Source organism: Tenrec ecaudatus, chromosome 12 (genome assembly GCF_050624435.1).
Source record: "Tenrec ecaudatus isolate mTenEca1 chromosome 12, mTenEca1.hap1, whole genome shotgun sequence".
NCBI lineage: Eukaryota > Metazoa > Chordata > Mammalia > Afrosoricida > Tenrecidae > Tenrec > Tenrec ecaudatus.
The window spans coordinates 25,877,049-25,892,128 of NC_134541.1; the positions used below are offsets into that span (position 1 = coordinate 25,877,049).

General features: G+C 40.3%; 1 protein-coding gene across 3 annotated transcripts in view; it reads left to right on the plus strand.

Annotated features, from left to right (window-relative positions):
* Window positions 1-15,080, plus strand: part of NDRG3 (NDRG family member 3) — a 98,508-nt gene that overhangs the window by 16,732 nt on the left and 66,696 nt on the right. For 2 of the 3 annotated variants that reach the window (XM_075563668.1, XM_075563669.1), the window contains exon 2: window positions 11,479-11,577. The exons of the other annotated variant lie outside the window; for it this stretch is intronic. In XM_075563668.1, coding sequence (XP_075419783.1) covers window positions 11,521-11,577 — 57 coding nt within the window. In that variant the 5' untranslated portion in view covers window positions 11,479-11,520. The remainder of the gene's footprint in view (window positions 1-11,478; window positions 11,578-15,080) is intronic. 3 annotated transcript variants of the gene reach the window in all.

Below are 15,080 nucleotides of genomic sequence, written 5' to 3' on the forward strand. Positions count from 1 at the left end.
TACATGACACCTCCCAGAAGTCAACCCAGATATAGATGTATCCAAAATTGAACAAACCTACAAGACTTGAAAATAAGGAGTCGAGATAACAATTTGTAACAAAGAACATTACAATGTAAATACAGATAATACAGAACTTTCAGATGGAGAGGAAGTCAAGTGGATTTCAAGATAGAACAGAGAGAAAGGGGAACCAATTTCAATGATCTACACTTAACCCTCAGCCCGCCCCTGAGGGGGACGAACATCAGAAACATGGGTGAAGGGAGACAGTAGTCGGTATAAGATATGGAAATAATTATAATTTACTATTTATAAAGGGGTCAGAGGGTGGGAAGTATGAGGAGGAAGGGGAAAAAGTTGATACCATGGACTCAAAATAGAAAGCAAATGTTTAGAAAATGATGGCACATATGTACAAATATGCTTGATACAATTGATGTATGGATTATTGTAAGAGCTGTAAGAGACCCCAATAAAATGATCTTAAAAAAAAGAGCAGAGTGTTTTGAAACTGAAGAAAAAATTAATAAATTATAGGATGGCCTCAAAGAAAATCAATAAGCCTTATTCAAATAAAAGAGGAAAATCATAAAGATCTTGTCAAGAAGAGGTTTTCACACTGACAGAACATTTTTTGGTGGATAACAGGGATGGAAATGGGTGGGGAAATAATGAACTAGAGAGAACATAAGTTTTAACTAGTGAGGGGAAAGCAATAAATGAAGACCCTAGGAGGTCTGCAAGAGTTAAGGGTAAAAAAAAAAAACCTTACCACAGTGAATGAATGGGGAAGTGCAGAGTGGAGACCCACAGCCCATTTGTCGGCCACTGGAGATCCCCTCCCAGAGGGGTCTAGAGGAGGAGATGAGTCAGTCAGAGTGCGACGTAGCACTGATGAAGAACACAGTTCCTGAATGCTTCCTCCCCCCCACTACCATGATCCGAATTCTACCTTGCAAGTCTGGATAGAGCAGAGGTTGTACACTGGTGCAGATAGGAGGAGCTGGAGGCACAGGGAATCCAGGGTGGATGATCCCTTCAGGACCAGGGGTGTGAGGGGTGATACTGGGAGGGTAGAAGGTGAGTGGGTTTGAAAGGGGGAACCGATTACAGGGATCTACATGTGACCTCCTCCCTGTGGGACGGACAACAGAGGAGGGGGTGAGGGGAGATGCCGGATAGAGCAAGATATGACAAAATAATAATTTATAACTTATCAAGGGCTCATGAGGGAAGGGGAGCGGGGAGGGAGGGGAAAAAGGAGGACTTGACGCAAAGGCCTTAAGTGGAGAGCAAATGCTTTGAAAATGATGAGGGCAAAGAATGTACAGATGTGCTTTATACAATTGATGTATGTATATATATGGATTATGATAAGAGTTGTATGAGTCTCTAATAAAATGTTAAAAAAATAAAGTAAGAGTTTCATAACCAAAAAAAAAAAAGAGTTAAAGGTAACAGGTAAATACTGTAATCGACACTACCCTACAAAATGGAGACCTTTGAATAGATGCTAGGGTAGACATGCAGGCTAAACAGTGGGAGAGGTAGAGTGGAAGTATACTTAAAAATAGGAGTGACAGAGGATATTTACATATGCACTCTTACCTTTTTGAGGAGCCTCGGTCGTAGTGGTTACGTGATAGGCTGCCATCTGCAATGTCAGCAGCTCAAACCACCAGCCAGCTCCATGGTAAGAAGGCTTTTTCTACTCTTGTAAAGAGTTAGTTTCAGAAACTCCCAGGGGGTAGTTCTATCCTGTTCTACAAGGTCACTATGAGCTGGCATTGTCTCGATGGCAGTGAGTTTTTTCATTTATTTCCTCTTGCTGCAAAGACAATCACAAATGTGTTGGAGCATACAAAGAACAAAGTTATAAACATTTCATAGACATAAGCAAACATCTTGAGGAAACGAGTTGCTGGGCCTGGGGAATCAGGACCACATGTTGGGGGACACCAAGGTCAATTGGCATAGTGTAGTTTAAAAAGACAAAGTTGTTTTAAAAGACAAAGTTTTTCATCCTAATTTAGTGAGCAGCAACTGGGTTTTTAAAATTTCACGAGCAGCCATGTATTCTCTGGACCCAATCTAGAAGAGAGAAGAGTGACAGAAATCCCAAAACACATGGACATAATTAGTGGAGTGGACTAATAGATCAGCAAATATTAATCTTCAGGACCCTAAGACCAAAGAACTAAGTGGTACACAGCTAGTAGAGTATCACATTAGGAAGTCCTGGGTATATCAAAATGTAACACCTTGTCATCCTTATTTCTTTCTACTTGAGCCCCTGGCATCAGCTCCTCATTTCCCCCCCCCCCTTACCCACTCTCATTCCCTCATGAACCCTTGATAATTTATAAATTATTACTACTTTCTCATGTCTTACACTGACCTATGTCTCCCTTTACCCACGGTGGTTGCACAGTGTGACTGAACTGTATGAAATACATGAATTGTATGTTGCTGAAACTGTTAAAAATAAGCAAACTAATTTTAAAAAGAAAGAAAAGAGAGTCCTGGATAGAATGGGAGAAAACTATGAAATAGAACTCAAAATTATAAAAAAGAGACCAGACTTACTGACTTGATAGCAACTAGTGGAACCCCCAAAACTATACCTCTTACTCTTCAGGTCTTGAAGTGGACTCACCACTGTGTTAGAATAATTAACCATTAAGATCAAAGGGACAGCATTTACCTCGGCAGTGGTTCTCAACCTTCCTAATGCCGCAACCCTTTAATACAGTTCCTCATGTTGTGGTGACCCCCCAACTATAAAATTATTTTCTACTTCGTAACTGTAATTTTGCTACTGTTGTGAATTGGGCAACCACCATGAAAGGGTTGTTTGACCCCCAAAGGGGTTGCGAACCACAGGTTGAGAACTGCTGACCTAAGGACAGGGTTCAAAGGATTAAGAAAGGAGGAGGAATGGGTAAGAGGGATAATAGTAGACTGAGGTGGTTGCAATGGGTGGGTTAAATCAGAATGTCTGATTTGTTGAATATAAAACGCATCAGCTCTGTAAGCCTTTACCTAAGTCTGTATATATATATATATATATATATATATATATATATATATATATATATATATATATAAAATTCTGAAACTTAAAGATCAGAATGACTGGTCTGATAGAACCTAGTAGAGACACCCTAGACACCCTTCAAACCTGGATCTGAACCAGCATCCAGAGGTCAACTTTCAACTAAACAGTGTTGTTGTTATATGTGGTTGAGTTGGTTCCAACACTTAAAAACCTGTGTACAACAACAGAACACTCCCTGGTCCTGTGCATCTTCACAATTGTTAATTTGTTTGAGCCGATTGTTTCAGCCATTGGGTCAACCCTTCTTGTCAAGGGTTGTCCTCCTTTTCTCTGCGCCTCTATTTTACCAAACATGATACTCTTTTCCAGGGACTGGTCTCTCTTGATAGCATGTTCAAAGCCTCACCACCCTTGTTTCTAAGGAGCCATTCTAGCTGTACTTCTTCCAAGACAGATTTGTTTGTTTTTCATTGGCAGTCTATGGTGCATATAAGTATTCTTCACCAGCAGCATAATTCAAATGCATTTTTTCTTTTGTCTTTATTATTCATGTACAGCTTTCACATGTATATGAAGCAATGATTGGAAATACTTAGTTCTCAAAGTGACACCCTGGCTTTTCAACTTTCTAAAAAGGTCTTGTGCAACAGATTTGCCCAATGCAATGCATACTCAATGTAATCAATCATGTGAGATCAAAAGGTCAATGTTTGCCTAAAAAGTAGAAGGAGCAGTAAGGAAGGTCAAATGTAAAGGGCAAGTGATGGAGGAAAAGGGAAGAGTTCTATTAAATTGAGGGGGTTGCAGCCAGTATAATGATACCAGACCAAGCTCAGTGCCATCCAGTTGATGCTGACTCATAGTGACCATATAGGACAGGTTAGAACTGCCTCTGAGTTTCCAGGACTGTAACTCTTTCCAGGAGCAGAAACCCACATCGTTCTCCCTTGGAATAGCTGGTGATTTCAAACCACTGACCTTGCAGTTATCAGCGTAACTCGTAATCAGCACATCACCAGGCTTCCTTGACCCTTAGCTAACTAATGAGATTGTGAGAAATCTTACCCTGGTGTAATGACTCAAATCATCATTCTAAGATGTATGAGTCACGGATGGTATAGCATTGGTCTAGCCTTCTCTCTACCTCAAGGAGATGGGTACCACAGTGTGATACAAAGGAACTTGCCTAGAGCCCTCAACCAGTAGATGGGGCTTGGTGCAGACATAATGATGTAGTGGGAAAAGTAAAGGTTTTTACTACACTTGATCTTAGCCAAAAGGCTAAAAAGCCATAAAGCAGATGTTTAAATTATTGACTTATTTTTCAAATTTTTAATTGGGATTTAATACATATTATCGTTACATAGTTCAATCACATCAACTAGAATTGTACAATTGCTATCACGATTTCCAGACATTCTTTTCCTTTTTTCCCCAACAGTTTTATTGGCACATAATTTACATATAGTACAATCCAATAGTTCAATTGTTCAATCATATCAAGGAAAATTGTATAATCATTACCACATCAATTTTAGAAAATTCCCTTCCCCATGGTTAAATCGCCTTTAAAATAAGTTGTGCAATCACAATCAGTTCTAGGGTTCCCTCCCACCTCCCACCTTTATTAATAACTCCCCAAATCCCCTTTCCCTCCCTATTACCCATTCTTCACCCCCACATCTCCCATAAACCCTTGTATTATTATCACTATGCATCCACTCCTCCTGGGTTTCTGGGAAACCCAACAGAAACAATACAAAACTCCAAAAAAAAAGAAACAATACAAAACAAAATCAAAATAAGGTGGTAAGAATAAAATAATAATATAAAGACAAAAATACAAATGAGTAAGAAAGAGAAGACTCCCCATCAATATTTAAAAAGCCAAGCAAGAATTTTCTGTCATGAAACAAGTAAGAGATACTTGCACCAGAACAAATTCAGGTTGGGTCTTTAGGGAAGTCAACTGGCCAAGTATTGAGTTTGATCCAGCACAATCAAGATTACAGTGGTCTCTGCCTGATAGTAAGACTTTTTGAAACTCTTGCCTTTGGCTAGAGGGGATCTGCCAGCAGCTCAGTCTGACAAGATACTCTGCAGATGAGTTTGGGGCTCCCACTGCCCTCCATAGCTTGAAAAGCTGCTGCTTCCATTCTGGAGGGGGAGAGGAGAAGGAGGACCATTGATTTTCCTCAGCCTTTGTTTTGTTGTATAGACTCAAGTGGATGGACATCTCCCAAGTCCCCACTCTTGAAGGAGTAACCCCAGGCAATGTGGGGTATCTTCCTTCACATTGGCTCTTCTCAAGTGTACAAAAGGAGATGATGTATGGTTCATGGCCAGTACAGACATTGTTTTTCTATGTGAAATCCTTAACATTGTCTCCCTTTTATCCTCCCACCCCCACCGTGCTGCCCTCCCCCCAGAACCCTTATTCTACTTGCTGTCCCTATAGGTTCGTCAATCCTGGGCTTCATATACAAAAAAAAAATACCATAAAAACTATTTTTTGATGTGTAATTTTGGGTAAGAATCTTAAATTCACTGAGCATGTTTTTTCATGTCTAAAATTATTTTTTAAAAATGAAGCTACCTACTTAAAAGAATAATCACAAGGATTAAACAAAGTGATTAGATTATAATTCTGGTCCCTTTCTAGCTATTTGGTATATGGCTCACTTCCTCAGTTTGAGGATGTCTAGCTTTTACTTGTCAGTTCCTCCTCCTTTTCTAAGATTATGAAGAGGCTAAACATTGTATTGCCTACTCGGGGTTATAAAATAGATGCCATTCTCTTGAAAATATTAATGACTCTTTAGTACCAGAACAGGATTTGGTAGCCATATGATTTATGCAGATGAGGGAGCTGCAGGCCTTAGCTTCCCACGGGGCAGCCATTCTGTGCAGCTGAGAGATCTGCAGATGGAATTTCCCACCATGTGACCATACTGTTCTTATAGGTGTTATACAACTGCTCTTTGGCAAAGGCTAGGGACAGTGAGAACTGAGCAAAAACCGAGTTTCCAGAAGGAAGAGTTGGGTCCCCTAATATGTGGAAGGTGAATACCAACTGTCTTGTTGCCAATTCTTAAGTCACACTGGAATAGCTCACTGCTGCCTTACACAGCGTTCTTGCTTCGAGTCTGCATTGGTCTCAGCTGATAAGGACGGCCTTCTGATTTAATTTGTATCCTTGTTTGTCCTGGCACAAGCATTGCCATTTTCTTCATAATTTTAAACATGCAGGGAACACTAGGTGAATGCCAGTCACTTTGGACCTAACGTCACCTAAGGCTTTCCTCTGGTCCCTGAGGCTCTTTGACAGGCCACATGTAGTATTATTTGAATAATTAGCTTCTTGAAGTGCCCTTCTGTCTAGTGAGTGAATTGAAATAGGGAATAGAGAAGGTGGATTGGAAGGATAATTTGAGGAAATAATTTTCTTCTTTTTTTTTTTTTTTTACTATTTTTAAAAACATTTTATTAGGGACTCATACAACTCTTATCACAATCCATACATACATCAATTGTGCAACGCACTGAGGAAATAATTTTCTTTGGAAAAAAAAAAACAAACGGAAATAGATTAAAATGTTAACAGTGGTTAACTTTGGATGGGGCTATAAAGAAAAAAATCATTATTCTGAGATTTCCAATTTTTCTAGTGTGAACACATCACCAATTGCTGTTGAATCAGTTCTTACTCATGGCGATCACATACATGTTAAAATAGAACTGTGCTCCATAGTTTTCAATGGTTGATTTAAAAAAAAATTTTTTTTAGTATATGTGCTGCCAAAGAGACCACTGATTTTTTTTTTCCCCTTTCTGGAAGTAGAACAACAGGCCTTCCTTCTGAGTACCTCCAGGAAGACTTGAATAATGAGCAGACAAACACATTAATCATCTGTACTACTTAGGGATTCCAAGGAAGCACATTCTGTTTTTATAATAAATAGGGGAAAACAGTCTTTAAAATTACCATTTTAATCAAACATATGAGCAAATGCTCAGGTCATTCGCCATCAAAGAGATGAAAATCAATAGATAGACACAACCCAAATGTTCATCAATAGAAGAACAAATAAACAATAAAATACATACATACAACAGAATACTATTCAGCCAATAGAAGAAATAAAGTCTTCATACATGATACAGGATGGATGAAGTCTAAAGACATTTTGCTAAGTGAAATAAGCTAATCACAAAGGACAGGCATTGTATGGCCTTATTTATATAAAAAAATAAATGGTTGGTAGGTTTAAACAGCTTATTTGGGGGTTAGCATGGAGGAACCCTGGTATCATAGTAGTCTAACTTTGGACTGCTAACTGCAAGGTCAGCAGTTCAAAATCACCAGTTGCTCCTCTGAGAAAGACATGGCTTTCCATGTCCATTCCCGTAAAGAGTTACAGTCTTGGAAACTCACAGCAGCAGTTCTACCCTGTCCTGCAGGGTCACTATGAGTTGGTATCGACCTGATGACAGTGAGTTTGGTTTTGGAACCCAGTGCCTAACCTAAAGTGCCACCAAGGCTCCTTAACTGATAAATAAACACTTCCATTGAGTCAGTGCTGACTCATGGCAGCTCCCTGTGGGTTTCTCAGACAGTAACTATTTGCAGGAGTAGAAAGCCCATTCTTTTTCCCTCGGAGCTGCTGGTGGTTTTGAACTGCTGACCATTGGATTGCCGCTCAATGCATAACCACTTTGCCACCAGGGCTCCATAGCACATCATAAATAGCAAAGCCCAAATGAATTGAAAGTAGCCAAAGTTTATAATATGATTAATAAATGCTGTGAATAGGTCTCAAGCCCAAACCTCAATGCTGTCATGTTGACTCTTAACTCCTAGTCTCCCTATAGGACCGAGTAGAACTGCCCCATTGTGTTTCTAAGGCTGTACGTTTTTACAGACTGCCACCCCCTGCAGAGTGGCTGGTGGGTTCAAATCACCCATCTTTGGCCAGCAACCAAGTGCTTTAAATCTGTGCCACCAGGCTCATATTTTGAAAGTTACCTAGGATGAAGTAGAGAGTGTGAGACAAAGAATTGCAAATGATGGTTGAAAATCATGATACAAAATTCAGGCTTATCATCATTTGAAATGTGAGTAGTATAAACAACTTAAAATGAAAATATAGCTTCTGGATATTCAGTAGGTCAATAAAATGTCTAGGGTGTTTGGGATCTGAGGGGGGAAAAGCACTGTCCTATAGGAAGGTTAATATCATCAATGGTCTTGTGTCTTAAGTGGATGCTCAGCATTGGCACGTGGGGGCCCATAGTCTGAGGAACATTCCCTCCCATATTACCCTTTGGGCCCTTAGAGGAATGATAAAAGGGTTCTTGTTAGTCTTTTCTAATATGATCACAGCTGGCAGCCAGATTTGTTTTGGTGTGTTAGCTAAAAGGTAGCTTGGAGCATGTGTTCTTCTTGTGGCTAATTAAATCAAACCATCTTATTTCCAGAGAGTAAACAGAAAAGTAGACTAATATTATAGGCCAATATGAGAAACATTAGCTATAGTTTTCCGCATTCTCTGCTTGCCACTGTAAGGGGTTGGCAATTCAAGTCTGGCTCAAACATCACCTCCTCTAGGAAGGGAAAAGTAATCACTTCTCTTTTAAACTCCCATGACCCTTCTTTCATTTTTGTAGTTCGTATGTAGCTGTCATCTCGACTCTAGTTAGGTCCTGGGAGGCAAAGGTCTTCTTTGTAGCAGTAAGTGCTTAATAAATCATTATTGAATGACTTAGGGTTTTTTTTGACTTGATTGGTTCAGGTCTAAGGCATAGGAGATGACACTTGGAGATTGAAGTCTGAGTGGGAATCACTTTCCCATCAATATCCAGGGATTCAGCCTCTTGCCAAGGCTTCCTGTGCATTGTGATGGAGAAAGGATTCGTTACCCTGCCAGCCCCTCTTCCAGTTTCACTCTTCTCTAGAACTCCTAGTTCCTGACCACGTCTCTCTGTGTATTAATTACCTATTAATATAATAACAAGTCACTCCAAAACAAGCTCATTTATTAGCTCTCATGGTTCCTGTGGGACAGGGATTTGGGAGCAAATTTGGTAGGGCATTTCTGGCCCAGGATCTGTCATGATGTTACAGTCAGATATATCTGAGGCTACAGTAATCTGAACTCTTAACTCAAGACTGGAAGGTCCAGATGGTACTTACAAGTTGATTGCTCCTACGTGGCCTCTCCAGAAGCAGCTTGAGTGTCTTTCCAAGGTGATAATTGGCTTTTCCCAGAGCTAATGACTAAAGATGCCAAAGCAGAAATTACAATGCCTTTTTTGACCCAGCATCAGAAATCACATATTGTTTCTTATGCCATATTCTATTGGCTATGCAGACCATCCCTGAGTCTTCTGGGTGAGGGGTTACAGAAGAATATGATTATCAGGAGTCAAGGATGAGTGTGCTCATTGGAGACCATCTTGGAGATTGGCTGTTTTTCATCTGCTCCTGAGATCAGGCTCGCTGCTTAACCTTGGTCCATCTCCTTCATTCCCATTGCCGTTCCTAATTCCAGGTCTCATCCTAGACTACAGCATCATTCTTTAATTCTTTTCTGTGTGTGTGGCTTTTAAACATTATTTTTCATCTTATTGGAGGCTCTAACTTTTAATTATTTTTTTGGTTGTTTTATTTTATTTTATTAATCATTTTATTGGGGACTCTTAGAAATCTTATAACAATCCATCATTCAATTGTATTAAGCACACTTGTACATATGTTGCCAACAACATTTTCAAAACATGTTCTTTCTACTTGAGCCCTTGGTATCAGCTCCTCTTTTTATCCCCTACCTCACCTACCCTCCCACCCTCTTGAATCCTTGATCAATTTATATTATTATTGTTATTTCGTATCTTACACTGTTCATTTTCTCCCTTTGCCCACATTTCTGTTATTCATCCCCCTTGGGGTGAGGGGGCTATATATCCAACCTTGTAATGAGTTCCCCCTTTCTTACCCCCTACTATCCCCCTACCATCATGCTACCACTATTCCCATTACTATTCCTGAGGGGTTTATCTGCCCTGGATTCCATGTGTTGAGAGCTCTAATCTGTACTAATGTGTGTACTCTAGTCTAGCTGGAGTTTTAAGTTAGAACTGGGTCATGGTAGTGGGGAGTAGGAGGCATTCAGGAACTAGAGGAATGATGTGTGTTTTATCGGTGCTATACTGCTCCCTGGTTGAATCATCCCTATCTAGTAACTCTTCTCTGGGGGATATCCAATTGTCTACAGATGGGCTTTGAGTCTCCACTCCAACCCCCCTCATTCACATTGAAATAGTTATTAGTTTAGGATCTTTTGATACCTGATTCCGTGGATACCTCATGATCAGACAGGCTGGTGTGCTTCTTTCATGTGGGCATATATGCTTCCCTGCTGGATGGCTACTTGTTTAACTTCAAGCAGCTAAGACCCAGATGCTAGATCTTTTGATAGCCAAACACCATCTGTTCCTTTCATCACATTTGCTTATGTACCCATTTTGTCTTCAACAATCATGTTAGGAAGGTGAGTATCAAAGAGTGCCAGGTTATTAGAACAAACTGTTTTGTGTTAAGGGAGGCCTTGAATAGTCCAAAGTCCATCTGCTATCTTAACATATAAATATATGTACATTGATGCTATGAACATTATTGCTAATGAAACTTTAGTATCTAACATGTACACTCCTGGGGGCAAAGATTATCGTATCAACTATCTATTACTGCAAAAGTGTTACCACAAACATAGCAATTTGAAACAACACACAGTTATTATCTCACATTTTCTGTGTTGTCTGTCTGGCTTGATGTGGCTGGGTCCTTTGTAAGGCTATAATGAAGGTCCTAATCAAAGCTTCTCATCTGAGGCTCAACAGGGGAAGGGCATTCTTCTACACTCATGTGGCTGTTGGTAGTATTCAATTCCTTGTAGCCTATCAGACTGAAGGTTCCAGTTTCTTGCTGACTGTCAACTGGAGGCTGCCCTCACTTCCTTGCCATGTGGCCCTCGCACAACATACCAACTTCTTCAAATCCAGCAGGGGAGAGTCTTCCTGCAAGACAAATATTAAAATCTTATATAACATAGTCATGTCCAGGTACTAACATGCATTCTGTCATCTTTGCCTTACTCTGTTGGTTAAAAGCAAGTCCCAGGTCCTGCTCACACTCAAGCAAGTAGTGGGTAGGAATGGGAGAAGCGCACAGGGGTGTGAATACCAGGAGGCAAGGATCATGAAGGCCATTGTAGAGTCTGTCTCTGTTTTCATATTCTGAGCGGTGTTTGGCACATAATAGGTACTAATATTTGAATGAATGAATGGGAGTAATGTGACTATTATGTTTCCAAATCCTAGCTTAAGTCTTTTTCTTTACTTCCCTTTCTCTGTTTCAGAATTACTAATATACTCTTGAGACTCTTCTCTCATCTGTCCATATGGATGAGCTTCAGGATGTTCAACTCACAGAGATCAAGCCACTTCTAAATGATAAGGTAACGACTACTCTATTGTCATTAAAATGCATACAATCTTTTCTTATAGTATTATATTGTCTATTTTCTGTGTTATTTGAATAATAATTTAGTTTGATGTTCTATGAGGCCCTACTTTCTCAAAAAAAATTTCTCTTCTTTTTGGACATTTTTCCTGCCTTTTCTTTCTCCTACTTATGTTTCAATGGGAAAAATTCAATCACTACTCAATATTTTTCTGCTTTACAGGGGGAAATTATATGGCAGTGTTCGACAGCAAATAAGAGAGTGGGGTTTGACACAGAATCTAGATGTCTTGACTTTCAATTCTTACAAAGGAAGTAGCATCTCTGGCTGGTGTTATATACTAGCTCCAACATTCTCCCTAAAGTCTGTTGAGTCTGTGATTGCTTGGATGTCATTCATGCACCTTGTTTTTATATTAGTGTTAGTAAACTACACCATGGGCAGTTTAGTGTGCAGCTACTTTAGGACCTAGCAAATAAAGAGTGATGTGATAAGTTAGCAAATGTTCTCTCTCTATTCAGCAAATGTAACTAGGTTCCTTCTTCTGAACCATATTCTTTTGGTTATGATTTGTCATTGTCCCATATTTTAAAAACTAGTAGCTTGGTATGATTGAGCTCATGGCATCTTTAAGGGAAATATTGATGGAGAGTAAGAGTAAAGATGGCTGAGATTGCGGGGGGCTACAGAACCACAAAATGCTGCTGTCTGTTATCTTTTTCTACCCAAAGAAAGGCCCTTCATCTTTTACCTCTGAGGCCATGGATGTATGGTCTTTACTAATGGGTTTTGGAGTTTTCGTCCCTGTGATCTCTTTTGTCCCCAATCTCATCCCATCCATTATCTGTCACCAGGTTTTGTACTTTCTTCCTTGACATGCTGAACATTTTTAACCCCCATTTATTTTCTCCTGCTATTTCCCTTCTCTTACTTTAAGTATTACCTTTTTGTGTATATGAAGTACTGTTCCTAAAATGATGATCCACAAAGAGAAGGGAGAAATAAAATCTTCATCTGTAAAGCTTACCTATAGCAACAAAACTGAATCGTTACAAGACAGAAGGAAGTTTAACTGCAGAAAGGTAGTGTTTATCCTCAACCAGGCTGATGATCAGAATCAGCTGGGGAATTGTTTAAACTACAGATTCTTGGGTCCCACTCTAGACTAACTAAATCAAAATCTCTAGAGTTGGAGTCCAGGAAAATTAAACACTTACATACACACATCTGCCTAAGAGCAGTGGTCCTCAACTTTGGCTGGGGAGATTTAGTAATTACCAATGCTTGGGTCCTGCCTCCAGAGGTTCTGACTGAATTGTCTTGAGTTTAGTTGAACAATTTTTAAGGTTCTCAAGGTTGAGAACAGTATCTAAAGTGATTCCTATTTATGTTGGAAACCCTTGACCAAATGGGTTTCAGATATTTGAAAATTAAGGCACCAAAAGAAAGAGGATAATCCTTTCTTAACCATGGAAGTCTACAGGGTTTCTGAGGAGATACTTATATGAAAGAGTGGCAGCCGGCCCCATGATGAGACAAGACAGCCCTCATTGACCCACAGCCCTACAGGGGACAACACTGGATACACGGTATGGGAATTCCGCCCACTCTGATCCCACCACACCAAGGCAAAACACTAAGGGCGTGCAACAGAACAGCAAGGGGATCAGAGCAACGAAATCCCCAGGGAATACCAAAAATAGACTTTGGGCCAGGGCTTGGTGCCCCATCAGACTCCACCGGAAAACACTCCTAAAGACCAACAAACAGTCCTTGAACTAACTACAAGCTTTTCTTTTTTGTTGTTGTGTTTTGTTTTGTTTCTTGTCATTGGCTTGTTGTTATTTTGTTTTATTTTGTTACTTGGTTTTGCTCTGTCTTGTTTTTGTGCATGTTATTATCTCCACAGGTCTGTCTAAATAAGACAGGCTGGATGAACAATCTGGAGGAGAAAACAACAGGACCGACAGTTCCAGGGGGACATGGGAGAGGGGGAGGTAGGGGGAAAGGAAGTGATGTTAACAAACCCAGGGACAAGGGAACAACAAGTGATCCAAATTGGTGGTGAGGAGGGTATAGGAGGCCTGGTAGGGCGTAACCAAGGGTAATGTAACCGAGAGGAATTACTGAGATCCAAATGAAGGCTGAGCATGAGAGTGGGACAAGAGGAAAGTAAAAGGAAAAAGAGGAAAGAGCTAGGAGGCAAGGAGCATTTATAGAGGTCTAAATACAGGCATGTAATATATAAATATATTTATATATGATGATGGGGAAATAGATCTATGTGCATTTATGTATAGGTTTAGTATTAAGGTAGCAGATGGACATTGGGCCTCCACTCAAGTACTCCGTCAATGCAAGAATACTTTGTTCTATTAAACTGGCATTTCATGATGCTCACCTTCCCAACACAATCGCAGAAGACAAAGTGGGTGCATAAGCAGATGTGGTGAAGAAAGCAGAGGGTGCCCGGCTATCAAAAGATATAGCATCTGGGATCTTAAAGGTTTGAAGGTAAACAAGTGGCCATCTAGCTCAGAAGCAACAAAACCCACATGGAAGAAGCACACCAGCCTGTGTGATCATGAGGTATCGAAGGGATCAGCTATCAGGCATCATCAGAACAAAAACCCTTATCATTGTGAATGAGGGGGAGTGCGGAGTGGGAACCCAAAGCCCGTCTGTAGGGAATTGGAGATCCCCTTACAGAAGGGTCCGTGGAAGGAAAAGAACCAGTCATGGTGCAGTGTAACAAAGATGAAACATACAACTTTCCTCTAGTTCCTAAATGCCCCCCCCCACACACACACTATCATGATCCCAATTCTACCTTACAAATCCAGAGGATGTACACTGGTACAGATAGGAATTGGAAACACAGGGAATCCAGAGCAGATGATCCCTTCAGGACCAGTGGTGAGAATGGCGATACCGGGAGGGTAGAAAGGGGGAACTGAATGCAACGATCTATGTATAACCTCCTCCCTGGGGGACAGACAACAGAATAATGGGTGAAGGGAGATGTCGACAGTGTAAGATATGACAAAATAATAATTTCTATATTATCAAAGGTTCATGAGGGAGGGGGTAAAATGAGCCGATGCCAGGGACCTATGTGGAGAGCAAATGTTTTGAGAATGATGAGGGCAATGAATGTACAGATGTGCTTTACACAATTGATGTATGTATGAGTTGTGATAAGAGTTGTATGAGCCCCTAATAAAATGATTTAAAACAACAAGAAAAAAGAAAGAGCAGTTGACTGGTGGTCTCATAGAGAAGGCAAGATTGATTCAGTAGGTCCAACCTTAGAAAGGCAGAGAATTTGCATTTGGAACCATGTGGTCTAGCTCTGTTCTCTGAGGTCACAGTTACGCCTTGGCTGGGTCTAGTGCACACCTAGTCTCTGTCAGCAACTCTTTGAGGTGCTTGTGCTTTTCCCACCCAGCTCCCACCTTGCTCTTTCCCTAAGAAATTCTATTACTCCACCCCTTTTC